The sequence below is a fragment of the Condylura cristata genome, unplaced genomic scaffold, assembly GCF_000260355.1.
Source record: "Condylura cristata isolate star-nosed mole 26May11 unplaced genomic scaffold, ConCri1.0 scaffold00020, whole genome shotgun sequence".
Taxonomy (NCBI): Eukaryota; Metazoa; Chordata; class Mammalia; order Eulipotyphla; family Talpidae; genus Condylura; species Condylura cristata.
The window spans coordinates 20,622,765-20,642,465 of NW_004567121.1; the positions used below are offsets into that span (position 1 = coordinate 20,622,765).

At 34.4% G+C, this 19,701-nt stretch overlaps 1 protein-coding gene across 1 annotated transcript in view; it reads left to right on the top strand.

Annotated features, from left to right (window-relative positions):
- The window catches only part of HEATR5B (HEAT repeat containing 5B), a 76,161-nt gene that overhangs the window by 7,157 nt on the left and 49,303 nt on the right, over positions 1-19,701 (top strand). Inside the window, exons 5-17 of the mRNA XM_004686296.2 lie at positions 1,329-1,478; positions 1,730-1,901; positions 3,846-4,003; positions 4,980-5,229; positions 7,951-8,106; positions 8,680-8,930; positions 10,489-10,600; positions 11,983-12,135; positions 13,410-13,509; positions 14,068-14,177; positions 15,048-15,211; positions 17,281-17,456; positions 18,693-18,798. Of these exons, the coding sequence (XP_004686353.1) occupies positions 1,329-1,478; positions 1,730-1,901; positions 3,846-4,003; positions 4,980-5,229; positions 7,951-8,106; positions 8,680-8,930; positions 10,489-10,600; positions 11,983-12,135; positions 13,410-13,509; positions 14,068-14,177; positions 15,048-15,211; positions 17,281-17,456; positions 18,693-18,798 (2,058 nt within the window). The remainder of the gene's footprint in view (positions 1-1,328; positions 1,479-1,729; positions 1,902-3,845; positions 4,004-4,979; positions 5,230-7,950; positions 8,107-8,679; positions 8,931-10,488; positions 10,601-11,982; positions 12,136-13,409; positions 13,510-14,067; positions 14,178-15,047; positions 15,212-17,280; positions 17,457-18,692; positions 18,799-19,701) is intronic.

Below are 19,701 nucleotides of genomic sequence, written 5' to 3' on the forward strand. Positions count from 1 at the left end.
GAAAATTAAGTTTTATTGGAGGAAGAGATTAAAAAAACAACCCAAATGTCCATTAACAGTGAATGGATAAAGAAAATATGGTATACACATATAATGAATGTTATATGTGTTATATATCCACAAATAAGGAAAGTCATTATTTATAAATGTTAAATGTATAAACTTGAAGGGCATTATTCTAGATGAAAGAAGACAGACAAAGAAGGAGAAATATTGTGTCTTACTTACATGTGTAATCTAAAATAGTCAAATTTACAGAAGCAGAAAATAGAGTGGTGGCTGCCAGGGCCTAGGGGAAGGAGGAGAAGGGTAGACTTGGCAAATAAATTACTTGTCCCTTCATTTATTGCATATTACAATATATTTCAAGAGGAATGGGAACAAATGCTTTTTCTTGACCAAAAAAAATAGGTTTCCCTACTACTTTTTATTTAATCCTTCGGATGTTTTTGCATTGCTTTTCTGTTTTTTTTTTGTGTGTGTGTGTGTGTGCCATAGCTAATGTTTTGGTTTTCTTGGAATACTTAAGTACTAAATTAGCACAGACTAGATGACTTAAAACAATAGAAATTTACTGTCTCATGGTTCTGGAGGCCAGAAGTCCAAAATCATGATGTTGGTATGGCCATACTTCTGAAGACTTTTAAGAAGAATATTGATTTTCCTTGGTTTGTAGGTACTTCTTTCCAGTTATTCCTCTGTTGTCATGTCACATTCTCCTATGTTCCACATTCAGGCATGAGGCATACAAAGATGAACAAGTCATGGTCCTGACCTCTGAGTGCTTGCAGTCTAGTGGAAGAGATCTGTATTTGAATATACTATTAGACTACCTAATAAATAGACTATTTGAGATCTGTCACACTAGAGTGTGAAACAAGAAGATGAATTAGTCACAAGAAGATGAGTTTTAGCCATACCTCTATGATGTTTTTTAAATGTGTTGGATTTTCTCCTTTTAATTAGCTTATGTTACTTAACTGATTTTTACTTAACCTTTCAAATTCTGAAATTTGGACCCTTCAAATATACTGAAGCTTTTGAATTTGCCTGCACATTCTCATTATATTGCACTTCAGTATGCTATGAAAACATTGGAATGTTTGCTTGTAATCTGATTTTTCAGAAAGATAGTATTTCGTTGAAGTTATTCTTAACCTTTCTAGTGTACTTTCTAGAACACTTTATATCCAATTATTTGCTTTTTATAATTTAGAGTTAACACTATGAGGCCCAGAGAAAACTTTCATGATTTGGTATGTTCTTATTTAAATACAGAATTTGCTTTACAACATAGTTTTTAAGTTTTGGTTTATGTTCACATCTAGTCTCAAGGAAGAAGTGAAATCTTAATGAGTTTACAGAAAGTTCTAAATGGCTTAGGCGGTGCAGCAGCTTCCTCTCATCGTGATATTTATAAGAATGCCAGGTCCCTCCTGACTGACAGATCCATGGCTGTTCGGTGTGCAGTAGCCAAGGTTAGTGCTCAGCCACTCTGTAGTGCTCCTCTTTATAATGTTCTTAGTCACTTTTTTCTTTTAAACTTAAAATATACACATGCCTTTTGTTTCCAATAATTAGTTTCTTTTTATAGAATTACGTATGAATGGAGCTGCATGCAGTAGATGTGGTTTTTATTTTTGGTTTTTATTTGGCTATACTTCTCTGGAAGTGGAATTCTGGGATGTAAGGTTTTTGTTTTGTTTTGTTTTGTTTTGTTTTTTTATAGTGCTTGCTAGAACTACAGAATGAAGCCGTGTTCATGTGGACTGCTGAACTGGAAAATATAGCCACTCTTTGCTTTAAGGCTTTGGAAAACTCGAATTATGGGGTACGAGTGGCAGTGTCTAAACTCTTAGGAACAGTCATGGCTACAGCATTGATGCCAAAACAAGCAACAGGTACCTATTTGCCAACCCCTGACCTAGATTGTAAGAGATATTTGAAGGTAGATGGAATGTTTCCTTATAAATGAGTTATTACCTATGGACAAATTGTTAAATGTATTTATCTAAATAGAAATACCCAAATGGCATTTTCCCTGCTATAGTCAGGACATTTTTTATGATGATGATGTATGATATTATATGTAGTACTTTATGTTGGACATATAAGCAAATAAGGATTTACAAGATAATATATAATGTTCAGAGGACTGTAATTTAGCACATTCTATACTTTTATAACTTGTCTCTGATGAGAAATGATCCCTTTTTATTTTTATTTTTTATTTATTTATTTTTTTAAAATTTTATTTATTTATACATACAGAACTGGGGTACAGGCCAGAGGTACAAGGGCAGTGAGAGGATTCACCAGAGACAGAGTGGGGAGCAGAATAGGCCAACTAAGCACACTGCTGAGGGGAGCAGCGGGCGGGTCAGGAGAGGTCTGCCGCGCCATTTGGTTACCTCCGGGGCAGGCGGGCATCGAACTCATGCGGAAGCGGCTTTAGCTTCTTAGTGCAGTGCTTTAACTCGCTGCACCACCAGGGAGGACCTTTTTTTTTTTTTTATTCTCTATAGCACAGTATAACTTTTCCTTTTTTCTTGACCATTATTGCAGTCAGAGGCATTGATTTTTTTCATTTGACTTCCGCTGCCCTGCATAGTTCTGTATGGATGCCTCAAGGACAGTTATGAACAAGCCCAGCTCTGCAGTTGTCCCCAACCTACTTCCACTTCTGTGTGGTAGGGAGAGAATCAGATGTTGTAGATTCAAGACCTTTCCTTTACTAGCCCTTGAACTTTGGTCTCTTCATCTCTATAGTAATTACTGCAGTCTGTGAATTAGATGACAGTGTTAACAATGACAACAATGATGATGTGACAGGTACTGAGTTAAGTATGTGACAAAATTCTTTTATTTAATACTTAGAAAAACCCTATGAATTTTAAGTAGTTGTTATTCCCACTTTATGTATAAGGAGAGTGAGGTTTAGCAAGATTGTGTAATTTGTGTTCTATTAAATGTATTAAGTGTCAAAGCTGAAATTAAAACCCAGACTGTCAAATTCCAAAGCCTACAAATTTAGTTATGAGTTTTATACTTTTACAGCATTTTTATGAGAAATTACATTTGCTACTGTATGTGAAAGGACTTTATAAAGTTTTCCACCAGGGATAGCAAGTCCATTGCAATTTTAATTCACTGGTAATTAATGTATAGAAAACATGGTAGTGTCCTGAGTCCACCTCAGCTGGGGATGAGGGCAGTGATCAGTGAATAGTGTCTGCTGCAGGTGTGCTTTATTGTGCTGCATTTTATTCCACTTAGCATCAGTATTGGACTGTGTTGACACAGGTTCATTCAGTTATTTTTTTTTTTTTTAAAGATTTATTTATTTGTGCATACAGAACTGGGGTACAGGCCAGAGATGCGGAGGGTGAGAGGATTCACCAGAGACAGAGTGGGGAGCAGAACAGGCAGATCGACGAAGTACACTGCTGAGGGGAGCAGTGGGCGGGTCAGGAGAGGTCTGCCTCGCCATGTGGTCACCTCGAGGCAGGCGGGAATCGAACTCATGCGGAAGCGGCTTTAGACTCTCAGTGCTGTGCTTCAACCCGCTGCGCCTCCAGGGAGGGCCACATTCAGTTATTTTTAATGTCTAGCTCCTTTAATTTTTTTTAGCATTTTTTGCTTTATAATTGAATTTATGTTATAAATGCGTTGTGAACTTTAAGGTGATTAGAAAATGGCCCTTTTGTCCATCATAGTTTAAGTATCCTTCAAAATAATTTAAAGTTAGAACATAAATTGAAAATTTTGAAGTTCAATTATTAGGAAGTATTTTTTAACTTACAGCAAAATATATTTACTTATAAGTTTACTTTTCTTCCTCAAAGTAATGCGCCAGAATGTAAAGCGAGCAACTTTTGATGAAGTCTTAGAACTTATGGCCACAGGATTTCTACGAGGTGGATCAGGTTTCTTAAAAAGTGGTGGAGAAATGCTAAAAGTTGGAGGGTCTGTCAACCGTGAAGTGAGAGTTGGAGTTACACAGGTTTGTAATACGTATGTGTAAACGAATTCTGCTCATGTTACTTCATGGAATAGTTTAAGTAACGGTACATAAAGAAAGACTTTCAGTCTTACTAGGTTTCCTTCAAGGGATTTCTTTCATTAATGAATGAATTAGATTCATGTTCCAAATTACATACTTATGAGGAAAGGTAAGTAACTTAATGATATGTAAGTAAGCCAGTAGCTACTGAATTTATATAAATATCTTAAAAAAATTTTCCCAAATTTTACTTTGTAGAAAATCACATGTAAATTATTCAGTTTTAATTGAAATTGTATTCAGATAGTTTGAAGCATTTAGATTTTTACGTGTCCTACAGTGACCCTATAGGTAAAAATACTTGATATTTTGATTGGATTTACCGTCAGTGTTTAATCACCAATATAATAATGAAATTAAATCCGAGTTAGAATTACTTAAAATAATAATTAGTACCAAGTAAAATATTATGGTTAGTGACCTAATAAAAATTAACATGTGATAAAATTAAATGGCTCTTTGTGATCTCTGTCAAAATCATTTCAGCTATTTTTTATTCCTAACACAAGTGTAAAATAGAAGGAACCATTTTTATTTTACAGTTAAAGCAAGTCTGTTGTAACTCTACATCAGTGTTTATTCAAGATGTTAGGGTTTTCTTATATTTTAACCTGTTGCTTTTCTCGTCATTAGGATAATTTCAGCTTAACTTCCCTCCTTCGGTACTTTGTGTTCTTCAAGAAACTATTTTCTTAAGAACTGTTTTTAGTCCAGAATACGTCTTCCCGTAACTTCTATACTAGAACTACTATAAATGTACTATGCTGGGCTTTATGTTCACGTTTTAAATTTTCTATTTTAATCACAAATATAATTATTTTGCTCACTGTCATCAGTTACTTTGATAGTTAATTTATCTGTAATTTCAATTCACTTTTATAAATTTATTTGAAGTTGTATCTTAATTTGTTTCTAGGCATATGTTGTTTTTGTAACAACATTGGGAGGTCAGTGGCTGGAGCGTAGCTTTGCTACATTCTTGTCCCACGTACTTGATTTGGTTTCCCATCCTCGGGCAACGCAAACACATGTGGAAGCTGTATACTCAAGACGGTGTGTCTCCTTTATCCTAAGAGCTACTGTTGGCAGTTTGTTAGGTGAAAAAGCTCAGATTGCAGCTGCCAAGGAAATATGCCAAGCTATTGGAAAGCAAATGAAAGCAGTAGGTAAGATTGGTCTCATGATATGTGCTGTTGACTACCTTCATCATTTAGTTCTTTATTATTCTTAACAAATACTGACCTGATTAGTTTGTATTGCTTTCTGGACTGTGTTATAATGGCTATTTTTATTGAATACTTTTATGTGATATTAAAGCAGTATGTAATTTTAGTGAACTAGAGGCCTCCCTGGTGGTGCAACCAGTTAAAGCGTAGCACTGTGAATCTATCCACAGCCACTGCAACACCATCTCTATCCCCAGTCAGGGATGTGACACATGTGGCACAGCAGACCCTCCTATCTCGCTGTTCCCTTCAGCTGTGTATTTCAGTCAGTCTGCTAGTTCTGCTCCCTACCCTGAACCCTCTCACCCCCGCATTTCTGGCCTACACCCCAGTTCTTGATGCATAAATAAATAAATCTTAAAAAAAAATTTTAGTGAATTAGAGTTTTTAAAAATATGGGTAGCATATTTATAGATTAAGCCTTCTGTTTTATTTTTTTGTACCTTTTCCTGACTTAATAGCTCTGCTGATATGTAGCATCATTGGTTTGCTACCTTTAAGGAATGGTGTCTTGTGATTTTTCAGCCTTTAAATATATATTTACTTGTTTTCCCTTCCTTAATAGACTTAGGAGAGGAAGAATTAGGAATAATTACAGGTTGTTATTAGCCCACTGGATAAGATAATAATAAAATTAATAATTGAAAGAATGCCTTTTCCTGGGCCTCCCTCGTGGTCTAGTGGTTAAGTCTCAGCGCTGTTACCCCTACACCCTGAGTTCAATTCCCAGCCAGGGAGCTAACCATCAGACCTCTCCTGTGAATAAAATAAATTTTAAAAAATAGGTATTTATTTATGAATAGAAGAACTGGGGTGTAGGCCAGAGGTGCAGGGAATGAGAGAATTCACCAAAGACAGAGTGGGGAGAACAGGTGGATCCACTGAAATGCATTGCTGAGGAGAGCAGCTGGTGAGACAGGAGAGGTCTGTTCTGCCATGTAGGCCAGCTCCCAGGCTGATAATTAGACTCAATCTGTAGTGGCTGGAAATAGCTTTATAAAACTGAGACTTTAATCCCTGTGCCACCAGGAAGCCCCAATAAATATTTTTTTAAAAAATAAATAAATCCTTTTCTAGTAGTTATCAATTTTATGAGCTTTTCAGTTTAGTAAATGGCTGCTTAGTATATGAGTTGCAGAGCAGTGATTTAGGGTTTAAATAAGGAGTTAAGTAAAATTCCTTCCTTCATTGAGCATGTAGTCAAATTAGAGAACTAATGTATGGTAAATATAAATTTCATCAAGCGGTTTAGTTTTGTCACTGATAGGAAAATACATTAATTTTAATCAGGAAAATTATACTGGCTAATAGAAGTCTTCAGAAATAATAATTGTATGAATAGATGATAATTTATAGAGAATATGTATGAAATATTTTATAAAGTTAATTTAAAACCCACAGGTAGTTTATAGTTTTCATGGTTTATAATGTTTTATTTAATAAACTATTAGAAATTATAAATTAAAAGGTGTTTAAATTAATGAGAATTGATGAGGCATCATATTTTTTTGTTTTAAATAGTAGTTTGTCTTAGGTCCACTGTTTGAAAAGTATTTTATATCAGTTCACTGAAGAAATGTTTGCACATGAAAAAAATAGTGCCATAAAATAGTGAGCTGTACTCACGTGGTCCCTTATAATCTACTATTCAAATGATAAAGTCCATGTGCTTCCAAGTCTAGAGATATCTAAGTAAAAAAGATTATAATCCACAATGTGTTACCCTATTATTATATATTGTATACTTCTATAGTCTATTCATTGATAATGAATAGCAAAGAGAAAAATTTGCTGTCATGTAAGGGTTATTAATCTTGTGGTCTTATATTAGCCATTTGATTTTTAAAATTCTAATAGCAGACTTAAATACAGTGAGATATATATATGTGTAATGTATACATATATACATGCATATATAGGAATTAGGGAATATATTCTCAATTAGTAACTTGACAAGTAATCTTTTGTTGTATCATGTTAAATACATTTCAGTTCTAGTGTAAGTTAAAAGGTGAGGGTGATGGGGCATTAAGTCAATGAAAATGTTGAGGAACACTTCACTAAGAAAACCTGAAGCCACTTTTCATGTAGATCTTTTTGGTCAGCAATTTGACTGTGTACTACCAATGTGTTGTAACACTTGAAATAGCAACAATAATAAAGTATCCAAAATAGCTGCTAACAGCTATTGAATGTGTATTTAGGGCAGCATTGTGCTTAATTCTTGAATTGACTTTTTTAGTCATCAAAATATGTTTCAAAAAAATATGTTTTGAAATAGGCACTTTAACTATTCTAGCAGATGAGGAACTTAAGACATATAAATAAATTGGGTGTCTTGCTAATGGGGCTGATGGAACTGGAACTTAAACAGCCTTCTCTCTTATGCGTCTGCATTTCCATGATTTGTGACTGCTTGTTAAATTTGGATTATGTCCCTAAATGCAGACAGAATACTTCAATATATTTTTAAGAATTGTCATGAAGTTATTAGTGTTTCAGTCATTTCAGTATTTGTACAGATTTTCTGCTGAGAAATAAACCATATACAAACTTCCTAACACTCAGGCATCAGCCAGTACAATTTAAAAACAATTTGTATAGATAAAAAAAATCACAATTTAATCCTCCCACATTAAAGACATAATTTTGTGTTTCTAGAAGCCGTAGTGAATGACACTAGTGGGGAAAACAAAGCTGGAGCAGCAGACATTGCAGCAAGCCAGCATGTGATGGTCTGTGCCCTCCAGGAGCTCGGGAGTCTGGTGCAGAGCCTGAGCGCGACTGCCTCCCCTCTTATTCAGGAAGCGTCCATAGGTATGACATTGATTTACGTCCTGGAATATTTTCATATTTTAGTCACACCTGTGTTTGATATCTAATTCCTGACAGGGTGTTCACCACCACAGATAGCAGTTTAGAATAGTTGTTGAAGTTGAATTTTGTTGAAGATTGACTGTAATAGTGAATCATGAATTAAATATAATCTTGAATTAAATTAAATCGAATCTTGAATTTAATTAAATTAAATTCTTATTGAAATAGTTTTTAGAGACAAGTCAAACATAGTGATTGTTTCTAAGATTAGAAACAAATTATTGAATACTTTAATTTTACATCAGCATTTCTTTCTTACTGGATATAGTTGTACTGTGTTTATAGTTTGTGAGGTTTATATGACTTTTTGGGCAAAATTCTGAAAGTAAAAGTTCTCTATAAAACCGTAATAATTATGATTTTAATTACTGCATTATGTATAGCCATAAATTCATGCAATCACTTTTTTTTCTTTCATTTTTGTTTTTTTTTTGGACCCTGACTAAAAGCGGTCATTAAATCTGGCAGATATTTTGAACTAGAAGAGTAATATCTTGAGTATTTCTTCTCTAGGGCTTTTGGAGACTGTGACTTCAGTGCTGCTTCATCCGAGCATGGCAGCACGACTTGCTGCTGCATGGTGCTTGCGCTGCGTGGCTGTGGCGTTACCTTTCCAGTTGACACCATTTCTAGACAGGTGTGCTGAGCGGCTCAACAACTTGAAAACTTCACCAGAAGCTGTTAGTGGATACAGTTTTGCGATGGCTGCTTTGTTAGGTGGCGTTCATCAGTGTCCTTTGGGCATTCCTCATGCCAAGGGAAAGGTATGACTTGGGTGCTAGCTGGTCTGTCAGTGCTGTCCTGTGACTTTGTCTTTATAGAGAGACCTTTTGTGTTTAATGTTGGACTCAAATGGTGATGGTTTTACTATGATAGTACAGGAGTTGACAGACCTTAATTAAAAGTTGATATTTTTACTCTTGTGTCTGTGCAAATGTTTCCTCTGCTTTCCCTTTTTTAAATAATAAACCTGCCCTTTTGGATATTAAAAAAAAAAGCTGATATTTTGATGAGGAATAATAGATTTGGTGGGGGTACAGTACAGTTTTGTAATTTATTTTAGAGGAAAAAGTTTTTATAATAATTATTTAGAAATAAGTTGTTTTTCAGCTTTTAAAATGAAAGTTTCCATTGCTATATTCTCAATTGTCAGAAAAACATGCTATTGCCATATTTAGCATTGTTGTAATGCTTAATGAAAGTTGAATGGTTTCATGAATCAATTACTTTCTTTTCCTCTTCTTTGTACTATATCTTATACTATTGTCATGATTTTTTTTTCAGGAGTATTAAGCGTATATATATTAAGAACATATAAATATTATTTTAACTTTACATAGATTGGAGGTAGATTTTTTTAAATCTTATTTTTTCTGGGTCATTAAGTCCATATCTATTCCTGAAAGTGCTGTGGCTACCCTCAGATCTAGGCTTCTATCTCCTCTTCTCTAGTTGTCTTCTCGCTCATCACCCTCCTTGAGGTCCTTTTCTCCTGTAGTATTTTCATATTTCACATTCAATCATAGACCTTCAGGGACTGACCAGTATTCAAAGAATAAAATATAATCACCTCTGTCTGGTAAACTAGTACCTTTGTAATTTATCTTCATTCTATCTGTTCAATCTAAAATCCTGCTGATTAATGCAAAATAGTCATTATGTTTTCTTTACATTAGAGTTTTGTCTCCCCTTCTTGTTCACCTCTCCCAAATCTCTCTGTGGGCTTAGAGCCTAATTCAAGTTTCATCTCTCCTGAAATCTCTTTAGAATTGCTCAGTTGGTGATATTCTTTCCCTTTGCTGACCATTACTATATCTGTACTGTGATTTTATCATTTAATCATGTGGTGATTTTTTTATCTCCTTTTTCCTGTGTCTTCTCTAGGCATTCAAAAATCTTTGGATATAGGATAATAGTTAGAATAATGTTAGCATTTATTAAGTAGTTAAATAGACTAGCACTGTTTTGAGTGCTTTGCTGTATTAACTTACTTAGTCATCACAAGAGTGAGGATAATACTCCTCTTAGTCTTGTTTTACCAAGGAGTGAATTTAAGCTGGGAGGTTAAGTTGTTCCAAGATCAGAAATCTGGGAAATGACAAAACTGGGATATGAACCCAGGTAGTCTGGGTTCACTAAGCCGTTCTAGGTCATTTCAAAGTCACATCCTTTGTTGCCTTTCAAAAAACATATTAACAGCAACTCCCCCACCCTTCGAAAAACAAGGTAACTTCTTTTAATAAAAAATACTAGCTAAGTATTTTCCTATTTACTTCCTTTAACTTATTTAAATTAAAATCTAATTCTAAACTTCTTTTGCAGATGGTAGTAAGCATCGCTGAAGACCTCTTACGGACTGCTGCACAAAATAGCAGGCTGTCTTTACAGCGCACCCAAGCAGGATGGCTTTTACTGGGAGCACTTATGACTTTAGGTATGATCGTATTCCAGGAGGATCTTATCTGAAGGCATAACCCTTAGTAGATTATAATGAAATTATTATAGTTTAGAACTAGTAAGCTAGACTTTGAATGAAACATGAAAATGGTAAAATTGTTTCTCCATGAGGGCCTTCCTGGTGGCACAAAGGGTTAAAGTGCAGCACTATGAAGCCATCTGCAACCACTGTCCCCAGCCAGGGACCTGAGCCAGAGGTTCAGCAGACTTCTCCTGTCTAACCCGCTGCTCCCCTCAGCAGTGTATTTCAGTCACTTTGCCTGTTTTGCTCCCCACTCTGTCTCTGGTGAGTCCTCTCACCTCTCCACACCTCTGGCCTGTACCCCAGTTCTTATATGCATAAAATATTAATAAATCTTTAAACAATTATTTTCCCATCATTTGGTAGTAATTTCTCTTTTTGGTAATTTTGGCTTCAGTATAGTTAACAAGAAGGTTATTACCAAAGGTCCACCTTTACATTGAGGAGAGGGGGGGGTCTTACGTTCTTCGTGTTAACATGACAGATGAGATTCCCCTAAGAGAAATCAGTGACATGATTTTAATAGGGCAGTAAAGTCATATTTAAACAGTGTTGTTGGTGTTGTATTCTTGGAGTCACCCTCATCATTTTACTTTCATAAATGCTGTGACTTAACAGAGACAGCAGCTGAGTTTAGCCTATGCATACAACAAAAACACATTTTCTCACTATGGTTAGGTGTGTCTACTTAGTAGTTCAGATATTTAATTTCTATAAAGATTACCTGCATCTACTATAAAGATATCTCTTTAAGTCTCTAACTTTTGGAAACTATACTTTGACATAATTTTCTAAGAAAAAAAAAGTAACTCTCTTCCAGAAATTGATGTTTGGTTGTATGCTAAAGGAATTCCTTAAAAATGTAAATATTGGTCCCTAGTTTAAAATATATTACTCCTCTATAAGACAATACTAGCCATATAAACTCTCTCCAAAGTGGAGTAATATATGTGTGTGTGTGTATGTTTATATATATATATATCTATTTACAGAAAATATCTTATAAAATGAGTTGCAGACATTTTATTATTAATAATATATAATCTACCTCTATGAATATAACTATGGTAATTTCTTTTAAATTCCTTTTTTTGAATCATTTTGTTTGGATGCTAAAAATACTTATAATTTTTAGATGAAGTTTATACTTTAATAGATATATATGTATATTTTTTACTGAATAGGAAACAGTTTGAAAATCTTAATGTTAGAGGTACAGAGTGAAATGACATAGATATACAGTGAAATATTGTTAAAGTTTATATAGAGTTCATATCTTTGATTTTTCCTTTTAATGTATTTTATATAAGATTTTGTATTCTCATTTCCCGGGTTAGGACCTTCTGTAGTTCGCTACCATCTGCCCAAGATGTTGTTATTGTGGCGAAATGTTTTTCCTCGATCTTTGAAGGAATTAGAGGCTGAGAAGGCCCGAGGTGATTCCTTTACCTGGCAGGTAACATTGGAAGGTCGTGCTGGAGCTCTATGTGGTAAGAACTGAAAGGATTGTGCTTTTAGAATATTATGTTATTATTAAAATATTTGTAAATGAAGGAAAATCACTACTTAAGACTTTTATTATATAGTGTTGAAGTCATAGCTTTTAGATTTACAGAGAAACTTTATAATCTACACCAGCTTATTAATTTTATAATAAAAATAAAGCTGAGAAGCTGAAAAGGAAGTTAAGAGTTACTGGTAAATAGGAGCTGGTGCCCAGACCTCTTATTCTCATTTATTGCATTGAGTCACCTTGTAAAAATATTCCTTGATTATTCAAAGGAAAAAGGCACTCACAATTTACCAAGGTTACTAAGTTTAGATAGCATTTGCATAATGAACAAACAGCTGTCTGCTCATGTCATCAAAACTGCAAACACTGGGCCCTCCCTAGTGGTGCAAGGGTTAAAGTATAGCACTATGAGGCTGTTGCCAGCCACTGCAGCACAAGTTCGATCCCCAGCCAGTGAGGTGACCAACATGGTGCAGCTGGCCTCTCTTGTCTCACCTGCTGCTCCCCTCAGCATTCTATTTCAGTCAGTATGCCTGTTCTGCTCCCCACTGTGTCTCTGATGAATTCTCTCACTCCCTACACCTCTGGCCTGTACCGCGTTTCTTGTATGCATAAATAAATAAAATCTTTAAAATAAAGAAAACAAAACAAAAATTGCAAACACTGGTACATTTTCCAAGCATCAATATAACAAAATTATTAATAAAGTTGTTTATGTTTGGAAGTCAGCAACATAGCGGTAAAGGTCACATTTTTTTCTCCTTTGGCAATTAACATTAGGCTGGTGACCAGTGTTTTGTTTTATTTCTTTTTGGTTTATCTTAAGTTGAAAAGCACTTCTTTTTCCATACTCTGAGAAGAGAGATGTGCTCTTAACCATGAAGGTGTCAGGGAAAGGTGTCAGTTTTGTTCCTGTACACTTGAGAGCTATCAGTCTTCACTATTGCTGAAGAGTCATTAAAGATACCAGACCATTTTGTCCATTCTCGGTTCTGTTTTGAGGGGGCTTTCATTGTTGTCCTCTCAATTTATATGGTGTTGACACACAGAAATCTCCCAAACAGAAGGCATCCTCCCCTCCATTCCCATTGTCCACTGTTCTTCTCCTATAATTGCAGTTAGTTCTTCTTTCGGTTTGACCTGATTGTACAACCTTATGTTTTACAATAGTTGATAATTACTGGTATCTTTATACAATTTTATAATTTTTTTATCCTTACTAAAGTTGCTCCAAACCTGTCCTTTATTTAGCAATGAGAAGCTTTGTTGCACATTGTCCTGAACTCTTAACGGAAGATGTGATTAGAAAATTGATGACGCCTATTGAATGTGCCATGACTATGATGTCACAGTAAGTAAGCACTTACTTAACATCCAGTTTTATATATTTATAAATTGCAGTTTTCCCTCTAGTATTATATGATGGCATATAAAACTCTACTTTTGAAAATGACTCTTAGAAATTGTAATGAAGCACAAGGAGTTAAGTCTCAGGCCTGTGAAGCTATCAGCAGCCACTGCAGCGCAAATTTGATCCAGCCAGGAAGCTGACCCACAAAGTGCGGCAGACTTCTCCTGTCTCGCCTGCTGCTCCCCTCAGCAGTATATTGCAGTACACCTGCTTGTTCTGCTCCCCACTCTTTCTGATGATTCCTTTCACATCCCCCTGCACCTCTGGCCTGTACCCTAGTTCTTATATGCATAAATAAATTAATTTTTTAAAAAATGTAATGATATAGACAAAATTATACTTTATAATGCTTCTGTTATTAATAGCAAAAGTCACAATATCAATTAAATTGAAAATGTAATACTGAGCAATGTACTTTGACAGCATGTACACACATTGCTGAAAAATGTTAATGATTAGAATGTTTATAAGCGTCACCAACTATCTTTGATGTTTCAGCATTCCATCTGTAATTAAAGCCCATGGAGCACATCTGAAAGCCAGTGCTGCAATGGTCCGCTTAAGACTTTATGATATCTTGGCTTTGTTACCTCCCAAAACTTATGAAGGTAAATGATATTTGTGTTATCTAATAAAAACTCTTCAAAATACCTTTACAGTTCTTCACAGAGTTATATTATTAGAAACTCACCATGCAATAGAAGGAAGCCACTTAGCTTTTCTTCATATAGAGTATCTGGTATTTGTTCAACTTGTATACATGCTTCTGTCTAAGCCCTAAAAATGTATTAGCTCCTTTGACTCTAACCACAACCGTATGAGGCAATTAGCTCTGCTTTATAGATGAAGAATCTTGCATACAGAGAAATAATGCAACTTGGCCAAGTTTGACAGCTTATGAGTGACAGAGTTTGGTTCACCTTCGGCTTATTCATCTTCAAAGTCTGTTTGAATTACTGTCCTAAACAGCTTCATGTTTGTTATATTCATAATTTAGGACTATGGAGAGAGAAGAGTAATATACGTTGCAGAAATCAAATATTATATGAAAAGCTAACATTGAAAAAGGCATTGATTTCAACTATGCCCATGAATAGTGCTTTGGTTCAGTGCTTATACAGCATTAGATAATAAATCATGTCATTTAATATATTTAAAATAATATTTAAAAATAAATATACATTTAAATGTATTAAAGTAGTTTAAATTTTACATTAATATAATATTTAAAAATATGTCCTTTATTTGTGTTTTTATGTTTTCTTTAAATAATTTGGGTAAAAGATGTAATACAATAATAAAAAGGGAGATATTGTTACTGTGTATTAAAACCAGCATTAAAACATTTAATATGTATATTTGAAAGAGAACAGGAACTTAATTATTTCATTCCTTTTGATCTTGTTGCTGTGCTTTTAGGCATGATTGTAACTTTCATAAACATTCTTTTTAACCTGATCTAAAGTTCTGTTTTTTAGGCTTTTTCAACGCACTTCTTAGAGAACTGGTAGCAGAATTCACTTTAACTGACAACTCGGCCAATACAACTACTTCCCTCCTCAGATCTCTTTGCCATTATGATGATAGTGTGCTCCTTGGTTCCTGGCTTCAGGAAACTGATCATAAATCAATTGAAGATCAGGTAGTAAACTATAAATGAAATCGAAATATTAGCTTAATCAAAAACATTGACACAATGTCATTTAAAAAGAAAATATTAAAATCTAAGGCTTAATTTTCATTTAGCTTGCTTAGACATTTAAAGATAGACTCCTGGTAGTAGATAGCCAAAAGTAAACTGCAATAGTTAGAATTTAGCAAATCACCTTTATTCTACAATCTTTATATTTAGCTATCCTGTGGTAGTTTGAGTTTTATTTGGCTTTTTGGTTATTGGTATGTGTGTATCTGTGACAGGTTGTAGAGAAATTTTGCTCACTGCATAATACATTTTTCTTACATACTTTTTTTTGCATAAAAGAACTGGAGTATACAGAGGTGCAGGGGTTGGAGATGAGAGGATTCAGCAGAGGCAGTGGGAGAACAGAAAAGACAGATTTTTTTTTTAATTTATTTTTTTTTATTTTACAACAGTTTGTTTTTACATCATTTTGTACATTTTTTTTTCCATCTCAATTGTAATCCCCACGGGTTTCCCATCACCAAGTCACCCATGTGCCATCACCATAATCCCGTGCATTTCCCTCCCCCCACCCTGTTTTTGATCCCATTCCCCACTCCGCCCCCAAAGAATGTCTCTGATATATGGTTGTTCATTATTTTTGTTATTTTCTCGCCTGGTCCATTATACTCCTGCTATGAGTGAAACCATCCGGTATTTTTCTTTCTCTTTCTGGCTTATCTCACTAAGCATGATCTTTTCCAGCTCCATCCAAGTTGCTGCAAAAGACATGTGTTTCTCTTTTTTGGTTGCTGAGTAATATTCCATTGTATATATGTACCACATCTTTTTTATCCAGTCATCTACTTTTGGGCATTTGGGCTGCTTCCATGTTTTTCCAATTGTAAATAAAGCAGCAATAAACATGGGGGTCCAGGTATCTTTTTCAATCAGTGTTTTTGTGTCTAGAAAAGACAGATTTTACTGAGATACACTGCTAAGGAGAGCAGTGGGCAAGACAGGAGAGGTTACTTTGCAAAAGTGGGTCACCTCTTTGGCCAGGATGAATTCAGGGTGTGGTGGTGAGAGTAGTGAGACAACCCATGGGCTACCAGAGAGGCCCGTTATGTACTTTCTAAAGAGAGTTACTGAAGTCTCTTAAGGAGATTTTGTGGGTTTAAGTTACTCAAGGTACCCAAAGTCCTATACACAGTCACCTGTATCCCCTTGACCTCTTTTCTCTGTCCTCCATCTCTCCATCTGCTCACCATCACTTTACATTTAGATCACCAGGGTTTGCCTTTAGTTTGGTTTTGACTGACTCTTTCTCTTGTTTCTTTATATTCCTCATATAAGTGAAACAATGCAGTATTTGTTTTGTTTTTTTTGTTCTCACTTATTTCACTTACCACTCTCCTCTCTAGTTCTGTCCATGTTGTGTCAATGGCAAGAATTCATGCTGTTATTACTGAGTAGTATTCTATCTCATAAATATACTTTATCTTCCTAATCCATTCATCTATCCTTGGTCACCTTGGTTGTTCCATAACATGGCTGTTGTAAATAGTGTTGCAATGAACATACGAGTACATATATTCCTTAAAATTAGTGTTTTTGCATCCTTCAGGTAGATAGCTAGTAGTGGAATTGCTTGATCATGTGGTAGATTTTTAATATCTTGAGAAACTGCCATACTCCTTTCTATAAGTATTGAGTCAGTCTGCTTTCCCACTAACAGGGAAGAAGTGTTCTTTTTCTCCATATCCTTGCTAATATTTGTTGTTTCTGGTCTTCTTTACATGTGCCTTTCTCATAAGTTTGAGGCATTTTCTCAGCTTCTAGGGTGTTTAGTATTCATAAATATCTAGTCGACTCAGCTGGTCTGATTCTTTAGTTAAAGCTATTATTTCTTTATTGATTTACTGTCTGGTAAAATACCAGTACTGTGTTGCTGCCACTGCCTATTTTTAGGTTTGTTAATGGGTGTCTTATGTGTTGATGCCCCTTCATTTGTGATCTATATGTTGAGAATTACAGGGACTAGTTTTCTTAAAAGTTGATTTTGAATGATTTGTGTCATTCTTTTGCAGCTCCAGCCAAATAGTGCATCAGGAAGCGGGGCACTGGAGCATGATCCATCCTCTATTTATTTACGAATACCTGCTGGAGAAGCTGTGCCTGGTCCTCTCCCTCTGGGAGTTTCTGTCATTGATGCCTCTGTGGCTCTTTTTGGTGTAGTGTTTCCTCATGTTTCTTTTAAACACAGGTTAGTATAAACTTAATTAATTTTACTTAAGTATTAACTATATTCTAACAATAAATATTTCCTTCCCATCCACTGTACAAAAAATGAAATAATATAGTCAGATAATTTAATAACTACGACATACAAGATTTAAAAATTGTACACACACTCCATCAAATTTGACACTGTACTAGTTGCTGGTATCATATGTTTTACACAACAAAATTTTCACCATAGGAGTTTGTTTGCCATTTTATAAGTACTGTTATGCTACTAAGTACTGCCAGTTTGTAAGTATTGATTACATCTGTAATTAGGGGTATCAGTTTGCTAAATCTTTTGTTTTTATTGCTGAAGAAATAAGTGGATGATAATTTTATTCCTTAATAATCTTTGATTGACAGAGAGCTCAACTGTAGAATTTTGGAAACTAAGGTAGCTGGTTGCTTTTCTCAGAGCAACACATTAGTTTGTATATTCTGTGTCCACAGGTACTACCACTAACTTTAGCAGGCATTTTGTGTATTTAAGGTGATTTTCTAAAAAAAAAAAAACAAACAGGGCAAAATGAACTAATGTAGAGCCTTCACAGATAACTCATTTGACTAAATGTGGTTTAAGAACATTATAATATTTATGTATAACTATTATTTTTTAAATATCTAGGTTACTTGGTTAATTGTTTTTAATTCAGAGGGAAATGTCAAGCTGTTTACAATTTTTGATTACCCTTATAAATGTTAAATAACATTAAATAATGTTAATTAAATGATGTTAAATAAATTAATGTTAAATAACATTAAAAGTGAGAGAATCTTATAAAGTGTCTGTTTTAATGTCCTTCTTTTAAATTTAAGGAAATCCAGGCCTAAGAATTTGTGCTTTACCCAGATTTGTACATGTACTTATGATCGCTATGTCTGGAACTCAGGATGACCTTTTTAAATTTTTATTAAGTTTTCTTCTAATTAAAAAATAAAATATCTATTTCATCCTTTCATACTTCTCCTTTTCTCACCCTCTTCTCTCTAACTTCAATTCTGTTTATCAGTCCACTGTTGTATTTTTGTTTTTGTTTGTTTTGTCTGGTCTTCTGTTGGTTTGCTTTTTATTCCACTTTAGGTGAAATCATATTTGTCTTCCTCACTTACTTTGCTTTGCATGATTCCCTCAACTTTCTTGCATTTTGCTGCAAATGGCAGTTTCATCTTTTCATAGCTGAATAGTATTCCTCCATCAATCTCTTTTCTGTTACAGATTACAAATGTTGGATCACTTTGCTGAATGTGTTAAACAAGCCAAAGGTGTTCGCCAGCAGGCTGTGCAGCTCAACATATTTACTGCAGTTCTGAGTGCATTAAAGGTATTTGCTTTTAAGGCTTAGTATGTGTTCAGAGCTAAGATTTTAATTAGTGCTTTTAATAAGTTAAGTATAGCTAGGTTATTATGATGTTTGTTAGTTTAATTACATTACTAAAGACTATATTGTACTTTACATTATAATTGAAGGAGTATTTTATGTTTTGTTAATGTTAAAATCTTATTTTAATTTGACCCTTCAAGCTTCATAAGTGCTATTAAGTTCTTTCAGAAATTTCAAAATATATCTGACTAATGAAATGTGGCATTCCACTGAAAGTTAACTAAATAAAACTTTCATTTAATTTGTGGTTTACATCATGAACCATGACAGGCTACATTAAAGTTTTAGAGATTGTGTTCTGGCTTATCTAATCACTAGGTTTATGTCTAGTGTAACTTTTCTTAAACATTTTTGAGACTCAATTTCTAGGTTTAAAATAAAATCAAATACAAGCAAGTACCTAAAAAGGTATCACTTAAATTATGCTTTGTGAAAATCAAGAAAAAAATTGCCTTGTACCAATTATACAAAGAAATTTATTTGTACCATTTATATAACTCTTAGTATATACCCTATTTAGAGACCATCAGTGGCTACAAGGCTAGTGAACCACTCATATGCGCTTCTTCATAGATATGTTTGCTTATGCTTCTGATGTAGTTAACATGTTTCCTAGACACCATGACTTCAAGTTTTGGTATCAAAGAAATAAACTTTCAGGACACTAGGTGTGGTTAGAGCAGAGATATCAAAAATATCAGAGATAGTATGATAAGCAAACTATATCAATATTCAGCTAATGATGAGTCTTATCTCCTTCTGTCTTTAGATCGCTATTGCATAAGCTCTTTTTTTTTTTTTTTTTTTTTTGTTGAGTCCCATTTTCTTCTCTGAGATTTATTT